General features: G+C 41.5%; 1 protein-coding gene across 1 annotated transcript in view; it reads right to left on the reverse strand.

The window, feature by feature from the left end:
• Positions 1–27,837, reverse strand: part of galnt18b (UDP-N-acetyl-alpha-D-galactosamine:polypeptide N-acetylgalactosaminyltransferase 18b) — a 130,130-nt gene that overhangs the window by 25,039 nt on the left and 77,254 nt on the right. The window contains exons 4-6 of the mRNA XM_063012425.1: positions 15,485–15,668; positions 10,504–10,701; positions 9,355–9,469 (exon numbers count right to left, since the gene is read on the reverse strand). Of these exons, the coding sequence (XP_062868495.1) occupies positions 9,355–9,469; positions 10,504–10,701; positions 15,485–15,668 (497 nt within the window). The remainder of the gene's footprint in view (positions 1–9,354; positions 9,470–10,503; positions 10,702–15,484; positions 15,669–27,837) is intronic.

The raw sequence follows: 27,837 nt of genomic DNA on the forward strand, positions 1-27,837 counted from the left end.
CGTAACTCTCCCGGATGTGGGGAAAACAGTAAAGGTGGACTCATCAGAGAACAATACATGTTTCACATTGTCCACAGCCCAAGATTTGCGCTCCTTGCACCATTGAAACCGACGTTTGGCATTGGCACGAGTGACCAAAGGTTTGGCTATAGCAGCCCGGCCGTGTATATTGATATATATATATATATATATACAGGGGTTGGACAAAATAACTGAAACACCTGTCATTTTAGTGTGGGAGGTTTCATGGCTAAATTGGACCAGTCTGGTGGCCAATCTTCATTAATTGCACATTGCACCAGTAAGAGCAGAGTGTGAAGGTTCAATTAGCAGGGTAAGAGCACAGTTTTGCTCAAAACATTGCAATGCACACAACATTATGGGTGACATACCAGAGTTCAAAAGAGGACAAATTGTTGGTGCACGTCTTGCTGGCGCATCTGTGACCAAGACAGCAAGTCTTTGTGATGTATCAAGAGCCACGGTATCCAGGGTAATGTCAGCATACCACCAAGAAGGACAAACCACATCCAACAGGATTAACTGTGGACGCAAGAGGAAGCTGTCTGAAAGGGATGTTCGGGTGCTAACCCGGATTGTATCCAAAAAACATAAAACCACGGCTGCCCAAATCACGGCAGAATTAAATGTGCACCTCGACTCTCCTGTTTCCACCAGAACTGTCCGTCGGGAGCTCCACAGGGTCAATATACACGGCCGGGCTGCTATAGCCAAACCTTTGGTCACTCGTGCCAATGCCAAACGTCGGTTTCAATGGTGCAAGGAGCGCAAATCTTGGGCTGTGGACAATGTGAAACATGTATTGTGCTCTGATGAGTCCACCTTTACTGTTTTCCCCACATCCGGGAGAGTTACGGTGTGGAGAAGCCCCAAAGAAGCGTACCACCCAGACTGTTGCATGCCCAGAGTGAAGCATGGGGGTGGATCAGTGATGGTTTGGGCTGCCATATCATGGCATTCCCTTGGCCCAATACTTGTGCTAGATGGGCGCATCACTGCCAAGGACTACCGAACCATTCTGGAGGACCATGTGCATCCAATGGCGGTGCCGTGTATCAGGATGACAATGCACCAATACACACAGCAAGACTGGTGAAAGATTGGTTTGATGAACATGAAAGTGAAGTTGAACATCTCCCATGGCCTGCACAGTCACCAGATCTAAATATTATTGAGCCACTTTGGGGTGTTTTGGAGAAGCGAGTCAGGAAACGTTTTCCTCCACCAGCATCACGTAGTGACCTGGCCACTATCCTGCAAGAAGAATGGCTTAAAATCCCTCTGACCACTGTGCAGGACTTGTATATGTCATTTCCAAGACGAATTGACGCTGTATTGGCCGCAAAAGGAGGCCCTACACCATACTAATAAATTATTGTGGTCTAAAACCAGGTGTTTCAGTTATTTTGTCCAACCCCTGTATATATTTCTGCTCTCTAATAATGCTCCGGCTGTCTTAACCCGCAACGCACACAATGGGTAAATGTTCCAGCCAGCTTCCGGCGTAGTGATGAACTGTCACTCCCTACTCCCTCCTTTGGATTGGAATCTCACTTATAATGGTGGAATAACCTACGTAGTGCACTTCAGAGGAACAGCTGGGTGAATGAAACGCTCCTACAGAATTGGCGCTAATGGTTGAACGACCGCTTTCTGAACCAATCAGAGCTTCTGATTTAAATTTTTAGTAAGAAATGCTGTTATTTGCATTTATTCCGTTTGCATCACACAGATGATGTGTCAATGAAACGCCTGATTGGCTTTCTAATGAGTGTTTTACTTCACAACCAAGAAAAGTTTGGAGGTTTTTAATTATAAGCACATTTACAAAATAACTGATTATATTCCTAATGGGACACACGGTTATAAATTTAATAGCATCTGGAAGAACATAAGCTAAGGTAAGCAGTGGTTATGATTTTTTTGCTGTGTTTTGGATTTTGGCCGCTGTGCCGTAATTTATCGGGCGCTTTTGTTTTGCAATGAAAACTTACATATTATTTGTTTATTTCTACGCTACAATTCTAATATATGTTCTTTGTAGATTATATTGACTCGTGACTTGACTCGGACTCTAGCCTAAAGACTCATGACTTGACTCGGACTCTAGCCTAAAGACTCGTGACTTGACTCGGACTCGTATTTTGTGACTTGTGAACATCCCTGCGACAAAAACACACAACGTCTAAACCTTCACAGTACACGAGTGTTGAGCTTGAACGTACAAGTACAAAGTGTTGGTGTGAGAATGAGTGTGACAAGGCTGTTTAATTCTCGCCCCACTTACACTGCCACACTGTTTGAACGAGGCACAGAAGCGCCCGCTGCTCTACATACAAAGTCCTCGCCGAACGAAGAGCAATCATGAAATAACCACGGCTATCAAACCAAGCAGTTCTAAAGTAAGCAGTAAGTGCAATTTTGTCCATTAAATTTCAGAGTTTCCTAGAGGAAAGAAAAAAGACCTTAATGGCTTCAATAGAGCACCTATGAACTGCAAAACTGATTTGTAGTGCATTATACTGCACGCAGAGATGGAAACTTTACAAAGGATTATAGAAACTGGAGGCCTTAAATAAAAGTGGTCATGCTGTAAAGATTCAAACAATTTAAGAGATTTATAGAATCAGGATTTTATAACCCCTTCATTTATCTTTTATTAACTCCATCAGCGCTGCTGTGTTTTATCCACTTATACCAGCACAACACACACTAACACACCACCACCATGTCAGTGTCACTGCAGTGCTGAGAATGATCCACCACCCAAATAATACCTACTCTGTAGTGGTCCTGGGAGAGTCCTGACCATTGAAGAACAGCATGAAAGGGGCCTAACAAAGCATTCAGAGAAACAGATGGACTACAGTCAGTAATTGTAGAACTACAAAGTGCTTCTATATGGTAAGTAAAGCCGATAGAATGGACAATGTGTGTAGAAACAAGGAGGTGGTTTTAATGTTATGGCTGATCGGTGTAGGTATGCCCAAGCAATGTCTCTACTAATTTTCCGACAGGCATAATGTGTGTGTGTGTGTGTGTGTGTGTGCGTGCAGCTGGCTGCTTTGATGTATCTCTGCTGCCAGGACTCGGCCGACAGCCAGGTCTAAAGAGATCTGCTCTGTCGTTTGCCCAAATGTGCAGACTTCTGTCACTCAGCATTTACTCCCCAAAAAAAGCGATTCATTTGAGTCAAGTGAGTTCACTTCACTGCGCCAATACCAATTCCACACAACATCAGTTCGGATAAAGCGAACCATCATTCATTCATTCTGGAAACATTTGTACAAGTGAGCACATACACACAGTACAGACAGAAACTAGGAGACGCTGTGGTGCTGATTTACTAATGTAGTGTGTGTATTAACACTAAAACATGCAGGCTGATTTACTAATGTAGTGTGTGTATTAACACTAAAACGTGCAGGCTGATTTACTAATGTAGTATGTGTATTAACACTCTTTAAAACATTGTAACACCAGCTAAAACGTGCAGTCTGATTTACTAATGTAGTGTGTGTATTAACACTAAAACATGCAGGCTGATTTACTAATGTAGTGTGTGTATTAACACTAAAACATGCGGGCTGATTTACTAATGTAGTGTGTGTATTAACACTCTTTTAAATGTCGTAACACCAGCTAAAATGTGCAGTCTTATTTACTGATGTAGTGTGTGTAATAACATTCTTTTAAACATTGTAACACCAGCTAAAACGTGCAGTCTGATTTACTAATGTAGTAAGTGCATTAACACTAAAACATGCAGGCTGATTTACTAATGTAGTGTGTGTATTAACACTCTTTTAAATGTCGTAACACCAGCTATAATGTGCAGTCTTATTTACTGATGTAGTGTGTGTAATAACATTCTTTTAAACATTGTAACACCAGCTAAAACGTGCAGTCTGATTTACTAATGTAGTGTGTGTATTAACACTAAAACATGCAGGCTGATTTACTAATGTAGTGTGTGTATTAACACTAAAACATGCGGGCTGATTTACTAATGTAGTGTGTGTATTAACACTCTTTTAAATGTCGTAACACCAGCTATAATGTGCAGTCTTATTTACTGATGTAGTGTGTGTAATAACATTCTTTTAAACATTGTAACACCAGCTAAAACGTGCAGTCTGATTTACTAATGTAGTAAGTGCATTAACACTAAAACATGCAGGCTGATTTACTAATGTAGTGTGTGTATTAACACTCTTTTAAATGTCGTAACACCAGCTATAATGTGCAGTCTTATTTACTGATGTAGTGTGTGTAATAACATTCTTTTAAACATTGTAACACCAGCTAAAACGTGCAGTCTGATTTACTAATGTAGTAAGTGTATTAACACTAAAACATGCAGGCTGATTTACTAATGTAGTGTGTGTATTAACACTAAAACATGCAGACTGATTTACTAATGTAGTGTGTGTATTAACACTAAAACATGCGGGCTGATTTACTAATGTAGTGTGTGTATTAACACTCTTTTAAATATCGTAACACCAGCTAAAATGTGCAGTCTTATTTACTGATGTAGTGTGTGTATTAACATTCTTTTAAACATCGTAACACCAGCTAAAACGTGCAGTCTGATTTACTAATGTAGTGTGTGTATTAACACTAAAACGTGCAGGATGATTTACTGATGTAGTGTGTGTATTAACACTCTTTTAAATGTCGTAACACCAGCTAAAACGTGCAGGCTGATTTACTGATGTAGTGTGTGTATTAACACTCAGCTAAAACGTGCAGGCTGATTTACTAATGTAGTGTGTGTATTAAGACTTTTTTGAATGGGAGATTTATTGTGATGTCATAAAGATCTATTTTAAACTGCCTATAATCTACGTTGGGTCTTTAAGAATGGACACATATCCACCACAAGAGTGCAAAGGTCAATGGACGGCCACTAGGAAAGATTCTGATTCAGCTGAGGAAGCTCCCACCACCAGTTCACCAGAAGTAAAAGCACTACATCAATCATAATCAAAAAATACCAAGATTTTTACCTTCATCATGGATTCATCAAATTTACCTTGAGCAAGGATCATAATACCTTTTGTCATCCTTGCTAAAAGTGTAAGGATAATATCATAACCCATGTCAAAGGGGTCCCAAATTTTTTTTCTTTAACACAGTGGGGTCTAAGAAAGGAAAAAAGGATGAGAACCGCTGGTGCGAGAAGAGACTCTTGTCTTCTGAAAAAGAGTATCTGTGGCATGGAGTGACAGAGCATGCGGTCCCAATATGGTGCCTGCAGCTGGTCTCTGCTGGGGCTGAAGCGGTACTGCTGTGCCAGGCTCAATGCCAGGACCTCACAATTATCACCGACACCCTGTTAACTCCTGCTCGTTTCACGTCCTGCAGCTTTCTCCTCACCTTCTGCTCCTACATAACAGCCCATGATCTCCTACACAGTTAACCCCTCAACACCAGGATCACCTTTCATGGAATACCTGCTACCTACAGCTGCCTAAAGCATGCAGGGTCTTTTTTGTGACTGCTGATTTGTGATGCAATCAGAATGATTCACTTTTCTTTGATACAAAAGGCGGTGAAAGAGGTCGGGATAAAATTACATGTTCTTACAGAAAAGCAATCAGCCACCCATTATCAGGAAAAAAACCCATGAAAGAGAGACATATCACACCCTCCTCCTCCTCCTCACTTCAGCACTTTTAAAGTGATCAATGATTATATTACTGCATGCAGGTTTTGTGTGTACAGGAAATAGTTGACTGCGGTCCTGATGAAGTCAAGTTTCAGCATTTAGCTAAAAGCTGAATTTGTGGTGATTCTGCTTTAAATAGAGCTACAGTGGGGCCAAAAAGTATTTAGTCAGCCACTGATTGTGCAAGTTCTCCTACTTAGAAAGATGAGAGAGGTCTGTAATTTTCATCATAGGTACACATCAACTATTAGAGACAAAATGAGGAAAAAAAATCCAGGAAATCACATTGTAGGATTTTTAAAGAATTTATTTGTAAATTATGGTGGAAAATAAGTATTTGGTCACCCACAAACAAGCAAGATTTCTGGCTCTCACAGACCTGTAACTTCTTCTTTAAGAAGCTCTTCTGTCCTCCACTCGTTACCTGTATTAATGGCACCTGTTTGACCTCGTTATCTGTATAAAAGACACCTGTCCACAGCCTCAAACAGTCAGACTCCAAACTCAACCATGGTCAAGACCAAAGAGCTGTCGAAGGACACCGGGAAGAAAATTGTAGACCTGCACCAGGCTGGGAAGAGTGAATCTGCAATAGGCAAGCAGGTTGGTGTGAATAAATCAACTGTGGGAACAATTGTAAGAAAATGGAAGACATACAAGACCATTGATAATCTCCCTCGATCTGGTGCCCCACGCAAGATCTCATCCCGTGGGGTCAAAATGATCATGAGAACGGTGAGCAAAAATCCCAGAACTACACGGAGGGACCTGATGAATGACCTGCAGAGAGCTGGGACCAAAGTAACAAAGGCTACCATCAGTAACACACTACGCCGAGAGGGACTCAAATCCTGCAGTGCCAGGCGTGTCCCCCTGCTTAAGCCAGTACATGTCCAGGCCCGTCTGAAGTTTTCCAGAGAGCATATGGATGATCCAGAAGAGGATTGGGAGAATATCATGTGGTCAGATGAAACCAAAATGGAACTTTTTGGTAAAAACTCAACTCGTCGTGTTTGGAGGAAGAAGAATGCTGAGTTGCATCCCAAGAACACCATACCTACTGTGAAGCATGGGGGTGGAAACATCATGCTTTGGGGCTGTTTTTCTGCAAAGGGGACAGGACGACTGATCCGTGTTAAGGGAAGAATGAACGGGGCCATGTATCGTGAGATTTTAAGCCAAAACCTCCTTCCATCAGTGAGAGCATTGAAGATGGAACGTGGCTGAGTCTTCCAGCATGACAATGATCCCAAACACACCGCTCGGGCAACGAAGGAGTGGCTTCGTAAAAAGCATTTCAAGGTCCTGGAGTGGCCTAGCCAGTCTCCAGACCTTAACCCCATAGAAAATTTGTGGAGGGAGTTGAAAGTCCGTGTTGCCCAGCGACAGCCCCAAAACATCACTGCTCTAGAGGAGATTTGCATGGAGGAATGGGCCAAAATACCAGCTACAGTGTGTGCAAACCTGGTTAAGACTTACAGGAAACGTTTGACCTCTGTCATTGCCAACAAAGGTTATGTTACAAAGTATTGAGTTGAACTTTTGTTATTGACCAAATACTTATTTTCCACCATAATTTACAAATAAATTCTTTAAAAATCCTACAATGTGATTTCCTGGATTTTTTTTCTCATTTAGTCTCTCATAGTTGAAGTGTACCTATGATGAAAATTACAGACCTCTCTCATGTTTCTAAGTAGGAATAGTCCACCAACCAAAAATATATCCAGCCAACAGCGCCCCATGGGCAGCGTCCTGTGACCACTGATAAAGGTCTAGAAGATGACCAACTCAAACAGCAGCAATAGATGAGCGATTGTCTCTGACTTTACATCTACAAGGTGGACCAACCAGGTAGGAGTGTCTAATAGAGTGGACAGTGAGTGGACACGGTATTTTAAAACTCCAGCAGCACTGCTGTGTCTGATCTACTCATACCAGCACAACACACACTAACACACCACCACCATGTCAGTAATGACAATCATCCACCACCCAAATAATACCTACTCTGTAGAGGTCCTCTGGGGGTCCTGACCATTGAAGAACAGGGTGAAAGCAGGCTAAAAAGTATGTAGAGTAACAGATGGACTACAGTCAGTAATTGTAGAACTACAAAGTGCTTCTATATGGTAAGTGGAGCTGATAACATGGACAGTGAGTGTAGAAACAAACTATGAACACCGAAGGTCTAAACTGGAAATCTAAGGAAGGTCTTTTTTGTAGCATTTTCTCTCAATTTAGATTTAGTCATGTTCAAATCTCTACTGTAGTTCCTCAGTTGCTTTCACTAGCCCGTACTGGCCAAGGAGAGCCATAGACTTGCAGAAGGGGTTCGGCCTGGCCAGTACGGGTTAAAATCCTCACTTCACCGCTTTTAAAGTGATCGATGATTATATTACTGCATTCAGGTTTCGTGTGTACAGGAAATCGTTGACTGCAGTCCTGAGGACTGAAAGTTTCTAGCTTTTAGCTGAAAGCAGAATCTGTGGTGCTTCTGCTTTTAATACATGCTGCATTTTTAAGCAATCTATTTTTAGCTTAGCCAGAGGGAACTAACACCCATTTCTGCCAATCTGGCAATGTTTTTAGTCCATGCTTTAATTTCCAAGTCTTTTAAAGATTGCATTAAAGCAAAACGTTATTATTCAAATTCTTTTCTAAACAAAGAACAGTAAAGTTTTATTGATATGAGACCAATCATTTCTAATCAATAATCAATCAAAGCACTAATTAACATGATTCCATTTTTTATGAACAACAAGGTTCTAAACTGGAAATGTTTGGCTTTGATACATATGTGGTACATCTCACTCACTCGCGGAGGGTTGCCGGAGCCTGTCCCAGCTTTTTAATGGGCGCAAGGAACACCCTGGATGGGGTGCCAGTCCATCACAGGGCAGACACACATACACACATCCATTCACCTATAGGGCAATTCAGTGTCTCCAATTAATCTGACTGCATGTTTTTGGACTGTGGGAGGAAACCGGAGCTCCTGGAGGAAACCCACGCAGACACGGGGAGAACATGCAAACTCCACACAGAAAGGACCTGGACCGCCACGCCTGGGGATCGAACCCAGGACCTTCTTGCTGTGAGATGACAGTGCTACCCACTAAGTCACCGTGCTGCTCTGTCATGGACAATTTAGTATCTCCATTTCACCTCACTTGCATGTCTTTGGACTGTGGGAGGAAACCAGAGCTCCAGGAGGAAACCCACACAGACACAGGGAAATGAATGAATGAATGAATAAAACATTTCAGGCCTGAAATAGCTGGTTTGACCGGCTAAACATAGTGTTAGAAATACCTAGGAACAAATTTACCATACTTACTTTTTCTCTCTAGGTATAAAATAAATTTAAATTATTAATTATATAGAAAATTATAGCACGTCTTTACAGAACCAGATGAAATCAAATGTGATATATCCACTGCAGATCCAGCACACTGCCTCAAAGAGCAGTTGCAGTTTTCATTTATGCATCAGGCTCCATCCGGCCCATCAGTGTGATAAGTGGTCACCTGAATAAGTGTCAACATTTCTATGGGCACCGGTAAAGCGGGGACAGATCATTATAGTTGTTAATCCTTCAGCAGAAAGGCCATTATCTTCATTAGCCAAGCCAAGTGAAGAGCACGCTCATTACTCACCCTGACGCCCAACTCCACATTTTCCCCGCCGTAGATTTCCATGCCTTCATCCAGCAGCCCGATCTCTTCAAAGTACACTCTGTCCACCACAAAGCAGCCAATCAGAGCAGGACTCCTGCAGACAAACACACAGCAACACGGCTATGAATACACCATTCACATTCACTGTCAAAACATTAAAGCTGTAATACTAAAATGTATCCTTAAAGCATTTACAAGCCCAAATTAGAAAAAGTTGGGGCAGTATGGGAAATGCAAATAAAATAAATACACAGTGTTTCTTACATTTACTTTGACTTTTATTTGATTACAGACAGTTTGAACCTGAGATATTTCATGTTTTGTCTGCTCAACAATTTAATTTGTTAATTTACCTCCATTCCTGCATTTCAGGTCTGCAACACATTCCAAAAAAAGTTGGGACGGGGGCAATTTAGGGCTAGCAATGAGGTGAAAAAACTAAATAATGATGTGATTCCAAACAGGTGATGTCAACAGGTGATTGTAATCATGGTTTGGTACAAAAGCAGCATCCAGGAAAGGCTGATTCTTTGATGAGCAAAGACGATCAGAGGATCTCCAGTTTATCAACAAATGTGTGAGAAAATTATTGAAATGTTTAAAAACAATGAACCTCAAAAAAGGATTGGAAGGGATTTGCATATTTCTCCCTCTACAGTGCATAATATCATTAAACGATTCAAGGAATCGGGAGGAATTTCAGTGCGTAAAGGCAAAGGACGCAAGCTGAAGCTGAACGCCCGTGATCTTTCATCCCTCAGGCACTGCATCAAGAACTGCCACTCAACAATAGCTGATATAACCACATGGGTGAGGGATTACTTTGGCAAACCTTTATCAAGCACTTCAATACAGAGTTACATGCACAAATGCCACTTAAAACTTTACTGTGCAAAAAAGAAGCCTTATGTTAACCATGTCCAGAAGCGGCGTCAACTTCTCTGGGCTCTGAGGCATCTAGAAGGGATGATCACACAGTGGAAACGTGTGATGGAAATACTTAAATCGAAAATGCTTTTGTGATGAGATGTTGGAGATATTGTGTTTTACCTAGAAACGCAGTATTTTTTAATGAGCCTCAACCGAACAGCTAATTTGATCACAAAAAGTATTATTAAAAAACTTGACCTGATTGGAGCTGTGGTGTTGTTGAGATTCCACCAAGACTTGGGGGGGTTTAGGTAGCGACACCACAGCTGCCAGTCGAAGCCTTGAGCAGAGAGCGGGTACTCCTCTATCTCGAAGGTGTCGTATTTAATGTTGTCAAAGGAGGGCGAGATGATTCGGGTCCTGTCCTCCTTGATCCTCAGGAGAATTGGCTCGGCCCTGAAGGGAGAATGCACTTGCATCAATTAGAACCTGAATAATCACATGATGTACCAAAGGAACTCAGGACTGGAAATTGTAGACTGTTAGGCTTCATAGAATAGAATAGAATAGAATAGAATAGAATAGAATAGAATAGAACAGAATAAAATAGAATAGAATAGAACAGAATAAAATAGAATAGAACAGAATAAAATAGAACAGAATAGAACAGAACAGAATACAATAGAATAAAACAGAATAGAATAGAACAGAATAGAATAAAACAGAATAGACTAAAACATAACAGAATATAATAGAACGTAATAGAATAAAACAGAACAAAATAGAACACAATGGAATAGAACAGAACAGAATAGAATAAAACAGAACAGTATAGAACAGAATAGAATATAGCAGAATTGAATTGAATAGAATAGAACAGAATAGAACAAAACAGAACAGAATAGAACGGAATAGAACAGAATAGAACAGAATGGAATAGAGCAGAATAGAACAGAATATAAAAGAACGGAATAGAATAGAACAGAATGGAATAGAATAGAACAGAATAGAATAGAACAAAATGGAAAAGAACACAACAGAATGGAATAGAATAGAACATAATAAAATAAAACAGAACAAAATAGAACACAATGGAATAGACTAGAACAGAATAGAATAAAACAGAACAGAATAGAATAGAATAAAACAGAACAGAATAGAACAGAATAGAATAAAACAGAACAGAATAGAAAAAAACAGAACAGAACAGAATAGAACAAAACAGAATAGAACGGAATAGAACAGAATGGAATAGAACAGAATAGAACAGAATAGAACAGAATATAAAAGAACAGAATGGAATAGAATAGAACAGAATAGAATAGAATAGAACAAAATAGAACAGAATACAATAGAACAAAATGGAATAGAATAGAACATAATGGAATATAACAGAATAGAACAAAATGGAATAGAATATAACAGAATGGAATAGAATATAACAGAATAGAATAGAACAAAATGGAATAGAATAGAACTGAATAGAATAGAACAGAATGGAATAGAATAGAACAGAATGGAATAGAACAGAACAGAACATAATATAATAGAATATACAGTGTATCACAAAAGTGAGTACACCCCTCACATTTCTGCAGATATTTAAGTATATCTTTTCATGGGACAACACTGACAAAATGACACTTTGACACAATGAAAAGTAGTCTGTGTGCAGCTTATATAACAGTGTAAATTTATTCTTCCCTCAAAATAACTCAATATACAGCCATTAATGTCTAAACCACCGGCAACAAAAGTGAGTACACCCCTAAGAGACTACACCCCTAAATGTCCAAATTGAGCACTGCTTGTCATTTTCCCTCCAAAATGTCATGTGACTCGTTAGTGTTACTAGGTCTTAGGTGTGCATAGGGAGCAGGTGTGTTCAATTTAGTAGTACAGCTCTCACACTCTCTCATACTGGTCACTGAAAGTTCCAACATGGCACCTCATGGCAAAGAACTCTCTGAGGATCTTAAAAGACGAATTGTTGCGCTACATGAAGATGGCCAAGGCTACAAGAAGATTGCCAACACCCTGAAACTGAGCTGCAGCACAGTGGCCAAGATCATCCAGCGTTTTAAAAGAGCAGGGTCCACTCAGAACAGACCTCGCGTTGGTCGTCCAAAGAGTGCTGTCTTTGAAAGATAGGCGCAGGAGTGCTGTCAGCATTGCTGCAGAGATTAAAAAGGTGGGGGGGGGGGGTCAGCCTGTCAGTGCTCAGACCATACGCCGCACACTACATCAAATTGGTCTGCATGGCTGTCACCCCAGAAGGAAGCCTCTTCTAAAGTCTCTACACAAGAAAGCCCGCAAACAGTTTGCTGAAGACATGTCAACAAAGGACATGGATTACTGGAACCATGTCCTATGGTCTGATGAGACCAAGATTAATTTGTTTGGTTCAGATGGTCTCAAGCATGTGTGGCGGCAATCAGGTGAGGAGTACAAAGATAAGTGTGTCATGCCTACAGTCAAGCATGGTGGTGGGAATGCCATGGTCTGGGGCTGCATGAGTGCAGCAGGTGTTGGGGAGTTACATTTCATTGAGGGACACATGAACTCCAATATGTACTGTGAAATACTGAAGCAGAGCATGATCCCCTCCCTCCGGAAACTGGGTCGCAGGGCAGTGTTCCAGCATGATAATGACCCCAAACACACCTCTAAGACGACCACTGCTTTATTGAAGAGGCTGAGGGTAAAGGTGATGGACTGGCCAAGCATGTCTCCAGACCTAAACCCAATAGAACATCTTTGGGGCATCCTCAAACGGAAGGTGGAGGAGCGCAAAGTCTCGAATATCCGCCAGCTCCGTGATGTCGTCATGGAGGAGTGGAAAAGCATTCCAGTGGCAACCTGTGAAGCTCTGGTAAACTCCATGCCCAGGAGAGTTAAGGCAGTTCTGGGAAATAATGGTGGCCACACAAAATATTGACACTTCAGGAACTTTTACTAAGGGGTGTACTCACTTTTGTTGCTGGTGGTTTAGACATTAATGGCTGTATATTGAGTTATTTTGAGGGAAGAATAAATTTACACTGTTATATAAGCTGCACACAGACTACTTTTCATTGTGTCAAAGTGTCATTTTGTCAGTGTTGTCCCATGAAAAGATATACTTAAATATCTGCAGAAATGTGAGGGGTGTACTCACTTTTGTGATACACTGTATTATAATAGAATAGAATAGAACAGAATAGATTAGCTTAATCTGTCATATATTCAGATATTATATATTAAGGGCCTTTCTCAAGGGCCCAACAGTGGCTGCATGGCAGAGCTGGGGTTAGAACTCTCAACCTTTAAATTGATAGACCAAAGCTCTACCCACGCATGAAAATCATGTAAAGAAATCTTTGGGATTTTTTTCCAGATGTGCTGACATATCCGGGTCAGGATGTCAACACAGCAACAACAGTGGCACACACGAGTGCTGGTATGTGGTATGTGCTTCAGATTGTCTGTAATGATAATCTGGATTGGGTCGGGGTGGAGACAGGCTGAATAATGTTCTGTTTTCAAAGAGGAACACCTGCACACATTCCCTGGATCAAAGGGATTGTGCTAATCCTGAGCAACAGTGCAGATGTTTGATCCCACCTGCCTCAGCTGACCCGACTTCACTCTGTAATTTATAAGTACATTAGAAAATGTGCAAACCCTATTTTCAGAAAAGTTGGGACGTTTAGTAAAATGCAGTTTAAAAAGAAATTCTTGAATCTTTATTTAACTAAAGAAAGTAGAAAGAAAAGATTTCCATTGTTTTCCCTGCCTGTAGCACACTCAAAAAAGTTAGGACAGAAGGAAAATGAGTAAAAAGTTTGCATAATATTCAAATGATACTATCCTATACTATGGATTAGTAACAAGCGAGGGAATCATGATTAAGTATAAAAGGAGGATCCACCATAAGATCAGTCTGTGATCCTGGCTCACCACGTTGAACCAAATCTTATGAGATGAAGAAATTGTTGGTCAGTTCAAAAACAACATTTGTCAATGCAAGAATATAAAAAATGTAGGTATTTTACCATCTACCGTACACAATATTGTGAAAGATGCAGGAAATCTGAGGAAATCTCAGTCTGTCTAAGGTAAGGCCTGAAATTACTGTTGAATGTGCATGACTTTCAAGCCCTGAAACAGTATTGCAGTAGAAAACACCATGCTAATATGATAAATATAGCCACATGGGCTCAGGAGTACTTCAGAAAACTGTTGTAACGTAACAAAGTCCACCGCAGCATCAAGAAATGCAACCATCCAGACTGTTATCTGCGAAAGGTGCAAAAGCCGACAACTAAAACTGCAATAATTAGTGTCCTCAGTTTCCAAACCATTAAAGGGTTTTATTAACAATAAAGCTTAAAAAAGACAGTGCTGAACACAGCATTGTCCCAACTTTGTTAGTATGTTACAGGCATTAATTTGACATATTTATATTTATATTGGACATATTTATATTTATATATATATATATTTTATTATTATTTTTTTTTTTTTACCCCTTTTTCTCCCCTTTTAGCGCATCCAATTGTTCAATTAGCATCGTGCTTCCTCTCTGTCTATGCCGAACCCTGCCCTGACGGAGGTGATTGAAGCTAACCCATATCCCCTCCGAAACACGAGCAGCAGCCAGATGCATCTTTGCCACCCACACATTGCACACACCCAGCGTTGCATGCGGAGAGACACACCCTAAGGGCACCCTCTCCCATCTCTGTGTAAGCGCCTCCAATCAGCCGGCAGAGAACGCAATCGCATTCTGACAGAGAGAGACCCACATCCGGTTCTTTGTCCCACCCCCCATATGAGCAACCGGCCAATCGTTGCTCATATAGCCACTCAGCTTCGAACCGGTAAAGCAAGGCTGGATTCGATACCACGTTCTCAGAATCCAGCCCTGGTTGCAGCGCGTCTCTTTTTACCGCTGTGCCACCTGAGCGGCGGAAATATTTTTTTTATAATTGTTTAAGTTAAATAAAGATTCAATAGAATTAAAAATCTGTTAAGTGCATTTTACAAAACGTCCCATCTTTTTTGGACAGAAAATTTGTACTATTCTTTAGTAATAACAATAATAGAAAAATTTGGATATGATTTTCATGGATTGTAAACCTTAGTGTTAATACCAATCAAGTGAAACAAAAGTATGTGGACACCTGAGCTTATTGCGCATTCCATTCCAAAACAATGGGCAATAATATGGAGTTGTGGAGAGTGTGCTGTAACTCACCAGCCAGTATTGAACTCGATGTGGGAATCAAACAGTGCCACCACTGGAGCAGTCGCTGCCCTCCAGCCACTCACACGGGACCGGATCAGACCCTCCTGCTTTTGGTGCCGCACAATCTTGATGAAGCCTGGACGCTGTGCGTTCATCTCATCCACGAACTCCTGCAACTTCTCCTTCAACTCCTCTAGACAAAGAGAGAGAATAAACAAACATTTGATCAGTGTCTTGTACAAAGTAGCGTTGGAGTACATGAGTCTGACATGTTTATGTTTTATCAGACGTATCTTGGACTTCATGGTGTTTTGATCTGACTTGTCTCGGCCTCAACATTTGGTCTCTCCACATTTGTTTTATTCCACTTATGACATCAATGTATCCATTTGAATTTTTCTCAATCCATCACACACTCAAAACAAGAAGCAATTCTGAGCAGCCAGTCCATCCTCTGCATGGTTTTAGATGATAGAAGTACCCATAGAAGTACCCACAGAAGACTCGCCATATTCACTCTGCCCTGTCAGGCCAAAAACCAAGCAATGAAGACTGAGGAACTGTCTGTGGATCTTTTCAAGGCATAGTTCAGAGCAAGGATATAACCCAACATCTAAGGCTTTGTTTTCAGGACAACATACAGCCAAACACAACTCCCAGATCAGACCATCTGGTGATGTAAGAAACCTGGATGTCGTCCTGGATAACCAGCTGACCTTCTCTTCTCATGTAGTCAACATGACAAGATCGTGCTGGTTCCACCACTACAACATCAGGAATATTCAGCCATTTTTTTCCATGGAAGCCACTCAGATTCTTGTCACTTGTAATCTCATGGCTGGACTAATGCATCTCCCTCCTGGCAGGTGCTCCCATGTCCACTATTAAACCCTTGCAGCTCATTCAAAATGCAGCTGCCCGCCTGGTCTTTAACCAACCTAAACACCGCCACATCACCCCTCTGCTGCGTTCTCTTCACTGGCTTCCTGTAGCTGCACAAATTCAGTTTAAAACACTGATGCTTGCCTACAAAGCCAAAAATGGACCAGCCCCAAGCTACCTTCGAGGTCTAATAAAACCCTGCTCTGTATTACGCAACCTCCGAGCCACTAGTCTCGCTCGACTTGATCCTCCACCCAGGACCCGAGGAAGACAAGCATCAAGGCTCTTCTCTGTACTTGCACCCAAGTGGTGAAACGAGCTTGATGTCCTGTGAAAGCCTTCATGACTTTAGCTGCTCGCTTTCCCTTTTAGTTATGCTGTAATAATTAGGGGTGCTGGAGTCTTAAGCTACTCTTTGCAGAACTGATATTTTACTCTTAACGATTTAACATTTGAACTACCTGTACATTTTCTGTTGTTTTGCCCCGAGGTGGTTCTGACCTGTTTACCCACCCGAGGTTAAAGACTGCAAGACGGGATTGCCGCACCAACAATGCTGCTCCTACTAGATGTGACGGACACCTGGCGTGTTTGCTCCAAAAAAAAAACTCACTGCGGACTTTATCACAGACTGGATTAAATAATGAATACCTCCAATTATTATTATTATTTTTTGCTAGTTATAACTTTTAGTTAAATTTCATTTTGTGTTTGTATGATTTGTGTAAATTCTATTCATTTAAATTATCCTCCAGGCCGCCCAAGGAGGATGGGGGTTCCTGCTAAGTCTGGTTCCTCTCAAGGTTTCTTCCTTGGCTTGCTCAACAGGGGTTTTTGGTCTGTTGGTCCTGGATTCTGTAAAGTTGTTCATATGTCCATTGTAAAAAGCGCTATACAAATAAAATTGACATGACTTGATAAATGAAAAAGGACAACAATATTTTTATTAAAGCATCTAAATATGTTTGTGAAAAAGGGATTACAGTTTTTGTTGTTCTATTCATTTCTTTTTAAAAGAATCCTCTTTCTTCTTGGTGATCAAGTGTAGACTGATGAATAAAAATAGCAATTTTTAAGTGTGCAAAAAAATGACTTAGAATACTTTCTGAATCCATTGTATGAAAAAAGCCTCTTATGGCAGATAGAAAATAGGTTTTGGATTCTATTGTTTGCTTCTTTACAGCTTCAGTGCAGCGTCACCTCATAATATCACCAGGAGGAGAAGAAAGCGTGTCAGACTGGCACAGGCTATTCAGTTTCATCTCTACACCGCCTCTGTTAGTGAGACCTTAATAGAGCTACACAGCTCGTGATGAGTGAGATTCTGTTTTAATACTAACCTACATTTGGACCTAAATGAAAAAAAAAACAACAGTCCTAATAGTTGGATTTAGATCTAGATTAAGATGCTTATCTGTGAGCTGAGGAAATTCAGCTCTGATTTTTAAGCTTAAACTATGAAGACTTCAGCTCCCACAATGCAATGCAATGTCAGCCAGGTACTTCAGTTACTTCCATCAGTCAGCTACACCTAATACTTTCCAGCAGCCACTGGTTTATTTACAAAGATATACAATGTGGTCACCTGACCCTATTGCAGACAGTATAAATCAAAGATATTTCATGTTTTGTTTGGTCAGCTTCATTTTATTGGTATCATACATCAATTCTTGCATTTTTGCATTCAGCCCTGGAACACAATGCAAAAAGTTGGGATGGTAAAGCATTTACCACTTTGTAATGTTGCACTAAAATTCCTTCAGATTCCTGCAATTGTTTAATAATATTATGCACTGAAGGGGGGGGGGGGGGGGATCCTTTCCAGTCTTTCTTTAAGGAACATTGTTTTTAAACATTGAATCATTTTTTATACATTTGTTGACAAGCTGGAGATCCTCTGCCCATCTCCTGAAATGTATACGATGTTGCCATGGTAGAAAATATGTGGTCACCTGACCCTGAGCTTGTTAAACATTCCATTCCAAAACCATAGTCATTAATATGTAGTTGACCCCCAACCTTCCATTCCCATTTGAGCCCATTTGTGTCTGTGGTCTGTGTCCGTGTTTATTTAGTCGAGAATGGCTGTTCGTTGCATAATCAACATTCCAGTTCATCCCAAAGGGTTCATGAGTGTTGAGGTCGAGGCTTTGTGCAGGTGAGTTGAATACACATCATTTGTTTAATATAATCGGTTTATAATTTATACCTAATAGCAATGGATGGAACAAACTATATTTATAATGCATTCATTTCTTGTTTGTTTTACCACCAGTGTCCTATTTAGCATTGCCGTGGGTCTAATTCACTAAAAACACTTTGTGTCGCCACACACACAGAGCCAGTTTTATATCCCCAATAAACCTCACTGCACCTCTCTGGACTGTAAGAGGAAACCAGAGTATCCAGAGGAAACACAGGAAAACTCAGAAAGGACCACACAGAAGGGACCCAAACTTGTGTCTGTGGTCTGTGTATTTGTGCTTATTTAGCACAACATACTGTTTGTGAGGTCAGGGACTAATGTTGGACGAGAGGGGCTGTTCATTGTATAATCAAGATTCCAGTTCATCCCAAAAGTCTTAATTAGGGTTGAAGTTAAGACTTTGTGCAAGTGAGTTGAATACACATAATTGCCATGGGTCTAATTCACTGGAAACACCCCAGGTCACCAGTCCATCTCAGGCCAAACACACACACCCACACACACACACACACACCCATACCTATTTTGCATCTCCAACTAGCCTGACTTCATGTCTTTGGACTGTAGGAGGAAACCGAAGTACCCGAAAGAAACCCACACACACACGGGGACAACATGCAAACTCCACACAGAAATGACCTGGCCTGCTCCATCTAGGAATCGAACCCAGGACCTTCTTGCTGTGAGGAGACAGTGCTACCCACCAAGCCACCATGCCACCCATATATAATGTAGTAATGCAGTTTGTCTTAAGTGCTATGTAAAAGCAGGGTGGCGAACATGGTCTTATGCAAAAATTTGGACACCCCACAGTCAACAACTTCAATAAAGCATTTGTGCACAAACACAAGTTTACTCTGAAGTTTTGTTTTTGACTACGCTTGCTTAAGTCTAATTACATTGTGCTACTTCAGTATTAAAGTCATTATAATAATCTACACTCACACTCATTATCCACGAACTGTTCTCATCCACATTTAAATCTTCTACGAGTGGATAATCACTTCTATCCTTTCTGCTTCAATTCATTTAAAACAACAAGCACATGTTCTGCTCAAATGTCAAAAACAAGCTGGTAGACATTTTGTTCTACCAACCAAAAATATAAACAGAGGCACCCAGGTGGCACAGTGGGATAGTCCGCTAGCACACCAGCGCTAGGATTCTGTACACCTGGTTTGAATCTCTGCTCTGCCCACCAAGTCTGCTGGGTGGGAAAAGACCAGACTAAGAGGGTGTGGTTATCAACACTGTGTGAGGACCCTGTGACCGAGGCGCCTGTGCAGAAGTGGATGAGCCTCATGTGCGAATCGGGATCCCCAGCAGCGAAAGACTAACTGGAAATGAGCCTTGGCCGGCCATGACCCAGTCACTGGTTAACCATTGTTCCTTCCTTGGACCACTTTTGATAGACACTGACCACTGAAGACCGGGAACACCCCACAAGAGCTGCAGTTTTGGAGATGCTCTGACCCAGTCGTCTAGCCATCACAATTTGGCCCTTGTCAAACTCGCTCAGAAAAGTTCTTTTAAATGAATGGGCGCAGATTCCTACAGGCACAATCCAAAGTGTTGAAAAGTTGTCCAGAAAAGTGGGGGCAGTTTTAGCTGCAGACGGTGCCAAAGGAGGCAATTCCAAATAAACGTTCATGATTTTGGAATTGGATGTCCAACAAGCTCACAGTCAGGCGTCCACATACTTATAGTGTAAACAGGATCGATTGTGGTATAGATTGTGGTATCCTCTGCCGGACAAACACTGATGACATTAGTTATTAATGACGATGGCACCAAGGGCACAGAAATTGCTTTAAAAGCCGCTGCCTTTCTGCCACAAAGCAATTCACCGTCCCTCGTTCTTCAGACGGTCGCAGCCCTGCGTGGTTTATCCTTGAGCGACCCCTCGGCATCATCGATCAATGAAAAGGTGCGATCGCACCAGGGATCGTGTAGAGAATATTTGCAAGTATTGAATTGCTTTTTTCTGTCCTTTTTTTGTTTTGTTTTCTTTCATATGAACTTGTGCTGCTCCGCACATTTCATTAATGTCGTAGCTCGTCCTGCCAGCCTGATTTATAAAAGGCGCAACCTTTGTTTTCAATCTTACTTGAACACACCTTTCCTCACCAGGCATGGAGATCCACATCATTCCACCTTATTAAAACACCTTATTTAAATTAACAGCACAATTATGAAAGCATGTCTGGGCTGGACTGGGTAATACAAGAAGGAAAAGACATTTCTGTAGGGCTTTGACTCTCTGTGAGATCGATTTAGAACATCTGCCTTGGTGTAGGATCGTCAGTGTCACGGCTTTAAGGTTATTTGTGGTGGGATGACATTTAAAACTTGAATTCAATTCTAACTTCCCCTTGACTGCACCCTTGTGCAAAATGCAAGCTCCATAAAGAATTCTGAGGAAGTAACTTGCATTTGTGGATGCAGCAGTGAACTCTCTCTAGTGGTAGAGAACTTCTCATAACCCTACTGAACACTTGTGGGATGAATTGAAATGTCAGCTGCAAGCCAGGCCTTCTCGTCCAACATCAACACCCGACTTTTCGAAAGCTCATTTGACTAAATGGGCACAAATGAACCTCAAACACACTATTTCGATTTCGGACGCAGCGTTTGTGTCTGCATTTACACTATATTGTCAAAAGTATTCGCTCGTCTGCCTTCACACGCACATGAACTTGAGTGACCCCATTCGTAATCCATAGGGTTTAATATGATGTCAGCTCACCCTTTGCAGCTATAACAGCTTCAACTCTTCTGGGAAGGCTTTCCAAAAGGTTTAGGAGTGTGTTTATGTGAATTTTTGACCATTCTTCCAGAAGCGCATTTGTGAGGTCAGACGCTGATGTTGGACGAGAAGGTCTGGCTCACAGTGTCCGCTCTAATTCATCCCAAAGGTGTTCTATCGGGTTGGTCAGGACTCGCTCATCCATGTCTTTATGGACCTTGCTTTGTGCACTGGTGCGCAGTCATGTTGGAACAGGAAGGGGTCATCCCCTAACTGTTCCCACAAAGTTGGGAGCATGAAATTGTCCAAAATGTCTTGGTATGCTGAAGCATTAAGAGTTCCTTTCACTGGAACTAAGGGCCCGAGCCCAACTCCTGAAAAACAACCCCAGAAAAACAACCCCACACCATAATCCCCCCTCCACCAAACTTTACACTTGGCACAATGCAGTCAGACAAGTACCGTTCTCCTGGCAATCGCCAAACCCAGACTCGTCCATCGGATTGCCAGACGAAGAAGCGTGATTCGTCACTCCAGAGAACACGCCTCCACTGCTCTAGAGTTTAGTGGCGGCGTGCTTTACACCACTGCTTCCGACGCTTTGCATTGCGCTTGGTGATGTAAGGCTTGGATGCAGCTGCTCGGCCATGGAAACCCATTCCATGAAGCTCTCTACACACTGTTCTTGAGATAATCTGAAGGCCACATGAAGTTTGGAGGTCTGTAGCGATTGACTCTGCAGAAAGTTGGTGACCTCATATGTGCTTGGTTTTATACACCTGTGGCCATGGAAGTGATTGGAAAACCTGAATTCAATAATTTGGAAGGGTGAGTGAATACTTTTGGCAATATAATGTATTTAATCATACAGTGTAGAATGTGTTATGTTAAGAATAAAGTGTCATGTTTCAAAGTTAATATTTTGACTAGATTGTCATACTGTGAAAATATAAAACAGAAATGTTTCAGCCCTGAAGCATGTTTTTAATAAATCTAGATTAATATTTAACACATTTCAATGCACATGAATTGACAGAAATGAAAATTAATGAGCAGTAATAGTTGGGCATGAAAGAAAATAAAGCAGCAGCATGTAAGAAGTTCATTATCAGTGATCAGTCATGACCCGCAGCATCAATCTTTCATAAAGCATTATCCCAAGTGCATTAGTTTCAGCCAAACATCCTGCACCACATCCGACGTCACCACCCGGCTAAAAAATGCATTTGACCGTTTGATAGGCTGTAAGCAGCACGATATGAAAGCCGTGGTTTTAAAAGAGACATTTTCGTCTTTCCACTTTTGTGTCTTTGACATTTACAACTCTCTCTGTGGTGCATATTATTCTCAGATCTGTCAGTGAACAGGACTGGACATCCATCACTCGCCCTTTCAGGTGGGAACGTGTTACACATAAAACCCTCAGTGTTCGCTAAAACATTCAATTCTTTGATTCAGCGTGTTCCCTGATGCATAAGTGCTCGGACTGTATGAAACCACTAGCTGAGAGGAATCACACAAACCCTATTTAATCCCAGTGTGACCAGTAAAACCAACATGGATGGCATAGAATCAGGACAATAATCATAACATGATTATAGCAAATCACACTCCAGTCGTCTAGTCATATTAAATTTTTTGATTGCATTTTACTTCCTCTGTACTGCTGCTGACCACTCCTGAACGAGGGGAGCTGTAACTAACACACGCCCCCTCTGACCCGTGTGAAGTAGCCAAGTGCATCATTTCGCATATGGAGAATCACACACTAATCCCCATTATCCCTCGTCTCTGTGTAAGCGCCATCGATCAGTCATAATTGCCCTAAATATGTGGAATCTCTCCGTGTAAGTGCAAATCACACTTAATATCCATTTTATCAACTCCACTTACCAAATAGAAGCACTTTGTAGTTCTACAATTACTGACTGTAGTCCATCTGTTTATCTACATACCTTTTTAGCCTGCTTTCACCCTGTTCTTCAATGGTCAGGACCAATACAGGACCACCACAGAGTAGGTATTATTTAGGTGGTGGATCATTCTCAGCACTGCAGTGACACTGACATGGTGGTGGTGTGTTAGTGTGTGTTGTGCTGGTATGAGTGGATCAGACACAGCAGCGCTGCTGGAGTTTTTAAATATTGTTTCCACTCTATTAGACATCTGTCCTATCTGGTTGGTCCATCTTGTAGATGTAAAGTCAGAGACGATTGCTCATCTATTGCTGCTGTTTGAGTTGGTCATCTTCTAGACCTTCATCAGTGGTCACAGACTATTGTGTCTAGGTTGGTAGACTATTCTCAGTCCAGCAGTGACAGTAAGGTGTTTAAACACTCCAGCAGCGCTGCTGTGTCTGATCCACTCATACCAGCACAACACACACTAACACACCACCACCATGTCATTGTCACTGCAGTGCTGAGAATGATCCACCACCTAAATAATACCTGCTCTGTAGTGGTCCTGGGAGAGTCCTGACCACTGAAGAACAGCATGAAAGGGGGCTAACAAAGCATGCAGAGAAACAGATGCACTACAATCAGTAATTGTAAAACTACAAAGTGCTTCTATATGCTAAGTGGAGCTGATAAAATGAACAGTGTAGAAACAAGGAGGTGGTTTTAATGTTACGGCTGATCAGGGTGTATATACATACACAGTATATACAGTATAAGTGGATTAACACTTCCATCAGTGAATTTCTTCTATTTAATTCATTCTGTTTGTTATGGTGGCTTTGTTGTCGTCTCGTCTGGTTTACCAATGAGCACTCAGACAGCCCTGTCAAGACTATGCAGATGCGCCGTGATCCGTTGTGCCCCCTGAACGGCCCTCGGTTCCACAAAATCATCCAATTAGCGAGTGCTCAGCCAGGTCGCCTTGCCCTTACTCCACAGTGGTCAAGCTGCTGGACGCATGCTAATGAACATCGAACCGGCGGCAGGTAAAAAACAGCGGCGTCTGAATTGTCCTGACCGACTCTTCGGCTCCGTCCAGGTGAAGGCAGTCAGCAGCGATAAGATTAGCAATCATGGCAGTGATGACAAATCTATCAGCGATGCTATCTGACAACGCTCGGGAAAGAAAGGCTGTTAGCAAAATGCCAATGGTGTGACCTGGATTTTTGAAAAGGACACAGAATTAAACAAAAACAGAGCACTAAATAATAACGCAATAAAGCAAGCAGCACAGTAAATCTAGCTCCGCAGTGTGCTTTACCATTTCAGCAGAACAAGCCAAACCTTGTGGATTAAGTTACATCCTACTCGTTTACACAGAAAGACTTTGGTACAGTGGTACCTTGCAACTCGATGTCACCTTAACTCTAAATTATTGAAACTCAACACCCTGAAACTTGACGTGTGTGCGACCGCCGTTTTGTTGAGTGCGAATATGAGACGAATCTGCATTTATAGTACAATCATGTTAAGCTTTGTGCACCAGGACACTCCATAGGAAATAACAGCACAGCCAGCACAAAAGTGAATGTCACTTGTCATGTGAAAGTTCAGGTTTTATTGTATTTTTATTGAATTTTAACTTATTTCAATTGTATTTCAGTGTTTTTAAATTATATTTGTGTAATTATCAGTGTACACCGATCAGGCATGACATTAAAACCACCTCCATACTATCCATTTTATCAGCTCCATTTACCATTTAGAAGCACTTTGTAGTTCTACAATTCTTGACTGTAGTCCATCTGTTTCTCTGCATACTTTTTTAGCCTGCTTTCACTCTGTTCTTTAATGGTCAGGACTCTCCCAGAAACACCATAGAGTAGGTATTATTTGGGTGATGGATCATTCTCAGCACTGCAGTGACACTGACATGGTGGTGGTGTGTTAATGTGTGTTGTGCTGGTATGAGTGGATAAGACACAGCAGCGCTGCTGGAGTTTTTAAACACCTCACTGTCACTGCTGAACTGAGAATAGTCCACCAACCAAAAATATCCAGCCAACAGCGCCCTGTGGGCAGCGTCCTGTGACCACTGATGAAGGTCTAGAAGATGACCAACTCAAACAGCAGCAATAGATGAGCGATCGTCTCTGACTTTACATCTACAAGGTGGACCAACTAGGTAGGAGTGTCTAATAGAGTGGACAGTGAGTGGGCACGGTATTTAAAAACTCCAGCAGCGCTGCTGTGTCTGATCCGCTCATACCAGCACAACACACACTAACACACCACCACCATGTCAGTGTCACTGCAGTGCTGAGAATGATCCACCACCTAAATAATACCTGCTCTGTGGTGGTCCTGACCACTGATGAACAGGGAGAAAGCAGGCTAAAAAAGTATGAGAAGAAATAGATGGACTACAGTCAGTAATTGTAGAACTACAGAGTGCTTCTACATGTTAAAATGGACAGTGAGTGTAGAAACCAGGTGGTGGTTTTAATGTTATGGCGGTGTATAAGTGTTAAAAACAACCCCATTATTTTACATTAGCCTAAAATATATGCAGTTCCACAGGATCATGGAATGCATTAACAGGTTTTCTATACATCCTAATGGGAAAGAAATACCTTGTAACTCAACGCTGTTTAAACTCAACGTTACTCCCAGAACCAACTGACAACAAGTTTCAAGGTACCACTGTAGAGTGCTTTATAAAAAAAGATTTTTCCCCCAACTATTGTCGTTTCCACTTTTTTCTAATCATTTTTACAACCTATAATTTGTATGAATATGACTAGGAGATGAAGAAAATGTTGATAGCTCTAAATTTGTTTGGTACATGGTTGAGCAATCTCTGCTAATTTCATCCTACTAATTTTAAACATCATAATAGAGCAATTTTGGCCAGAATGGTGGCGTAAAGCAATTTTGAGGTCTCGCCATTAATGTTTAATGGGATTTAAGCCCAGAAGACTAATTACACTCTCAATGAGATCAAATTTCTATTTTTTCAACCGGGGTTTTTTCCAAAAAATGGTTGCTGCCGCTCAGGTGGCGCAGCGGTGAAGTACACTAGCACACCAGAATTGGGGTTTCGAGTGCATCGTATCGAATCTCGGCTCCGCATTCCGACTGGGCTGGGCGGCAGCATGAACAACGATTGGCTGTTGGTCAGGGTTAGGGGTAAGAAAGTCGGATCATAGGTCCTCATAACGGGTGCGACTGCGGCCCCTGCTGGCTGACTGATGGCGCCTGCACAGGGCTGAGGAATAATGCTGATGGGGGTGTGGCCCTCCGTACACAGTGCCCGTCGGTGTATGAACTCGACTCGTGCAGGTGAAAAATGCAGTCTGTACTGACTGTACGTGACGGAGGGGGTGTATGTCAGTTGAGAGGCGTCCTCAGTCAGCGGTGAAGGGTCGAATCAGTATAGAGGACGCAATCATGGTAATTGGACACGACTAGATTAGGGGAGAAAATTGGGGAAACAAGTGGGAATTAAAAAAAAATGGTTGCTGAAAAAGAATTATAATTAAAAAACACATTTTAACAGGCATATAAACACAAAATGAACTTGTACCTGAATGCCCCCTTGTGGAGAATTTAAGTTACACCTTGTAAACCACAGTGGGACCAGACTGCCACCAATTTCATTAATTAAGTATATTTTGTTTTGTGTTTTGATGCATTCTTTGTGTTGCCTGGGTCATGGTAAAAATCATTAACAAAATGTGTGTAACCTAATAAAAGGTTGAAAAACGCTGATTTAAACCACAGTTTTGCTTTGGCACATACACTCTCAATGTATTCCCCCCCCCCCCCAAAAAAAAAAAATATTTTAACTAGACTGGCAGTTTTTTTTTTGGTTAAAAAGCATGGTAATCTTGAGGTTTAGTATTTCGTAATTCGTTTAACCATTATTTCACCTCCAATGAGATTAACTGTTTGATATGACATGGTAAAAGCGACTCAGTACAAACAATGATCAACGTCAGCGTATTAAAACAATGACAGAGAAATTCAATCAGTGGAGGGAACATATGAGCAGTAATAATTAAGAGAGGTTTAGTGTTCCTGTGTCGTTCTTTTAGTACATTAAACCACGTTTTTAATAAGCGTTTTAACCACGTTTTGATAAGCGTTTTAAAGTCTCTCGGAAAAGCTGATTCTCACAATTTCTCAGCTCCCCGAGCTATAACACAAGTTTAAAAGTGAAACAGTGAGGAAAATACAGCTACACATAGATGTATGTGAATGCTTTCAGAGTGAATCTGATGGTTATTTTACAGTATTCTGCAGCTGGGTTCTATCCCCTTTAACATGGCAAATATGGAGTTACACCTGGCACCTCCCTTACAAGGTACTCATGATTCTGGTTATGGATTTGGCTGTGAATTATTGGCTGTTCCCATAGTATGGGGGCCACTACTGCAGCTCTGGTCAGGATCCATCAGACTTGTCACAGTTTATACACCACATTCCCCTTCTTTTTTATCCGAGGTTTGGTCTGGCACTGAGAGCGCACTGACAAGTGTACCTCCCAATTGCTAGGCTGTTTGGGCCATCCAATCATGTCTGTGCAGACACCCAGCCGGCTGATAGCACCACTAAGATCCCAAAA

The sequence above is a fragment of the Trichomycterus rosablanca genome, chromosome 17 (genome assembly GCF_030014385.1).
Source record: "Trichomycterus rosablanca isolate fTriRos1 chromosome 17, fTriRos1.hap1, whole genome shotgun sequence".
NCBI lineage: Eukaryota > Metazoa > Chordata > Actinopteri > Siluriformes > Trichomycteridae > Trichomycterus > Trichomycterus rosablanca.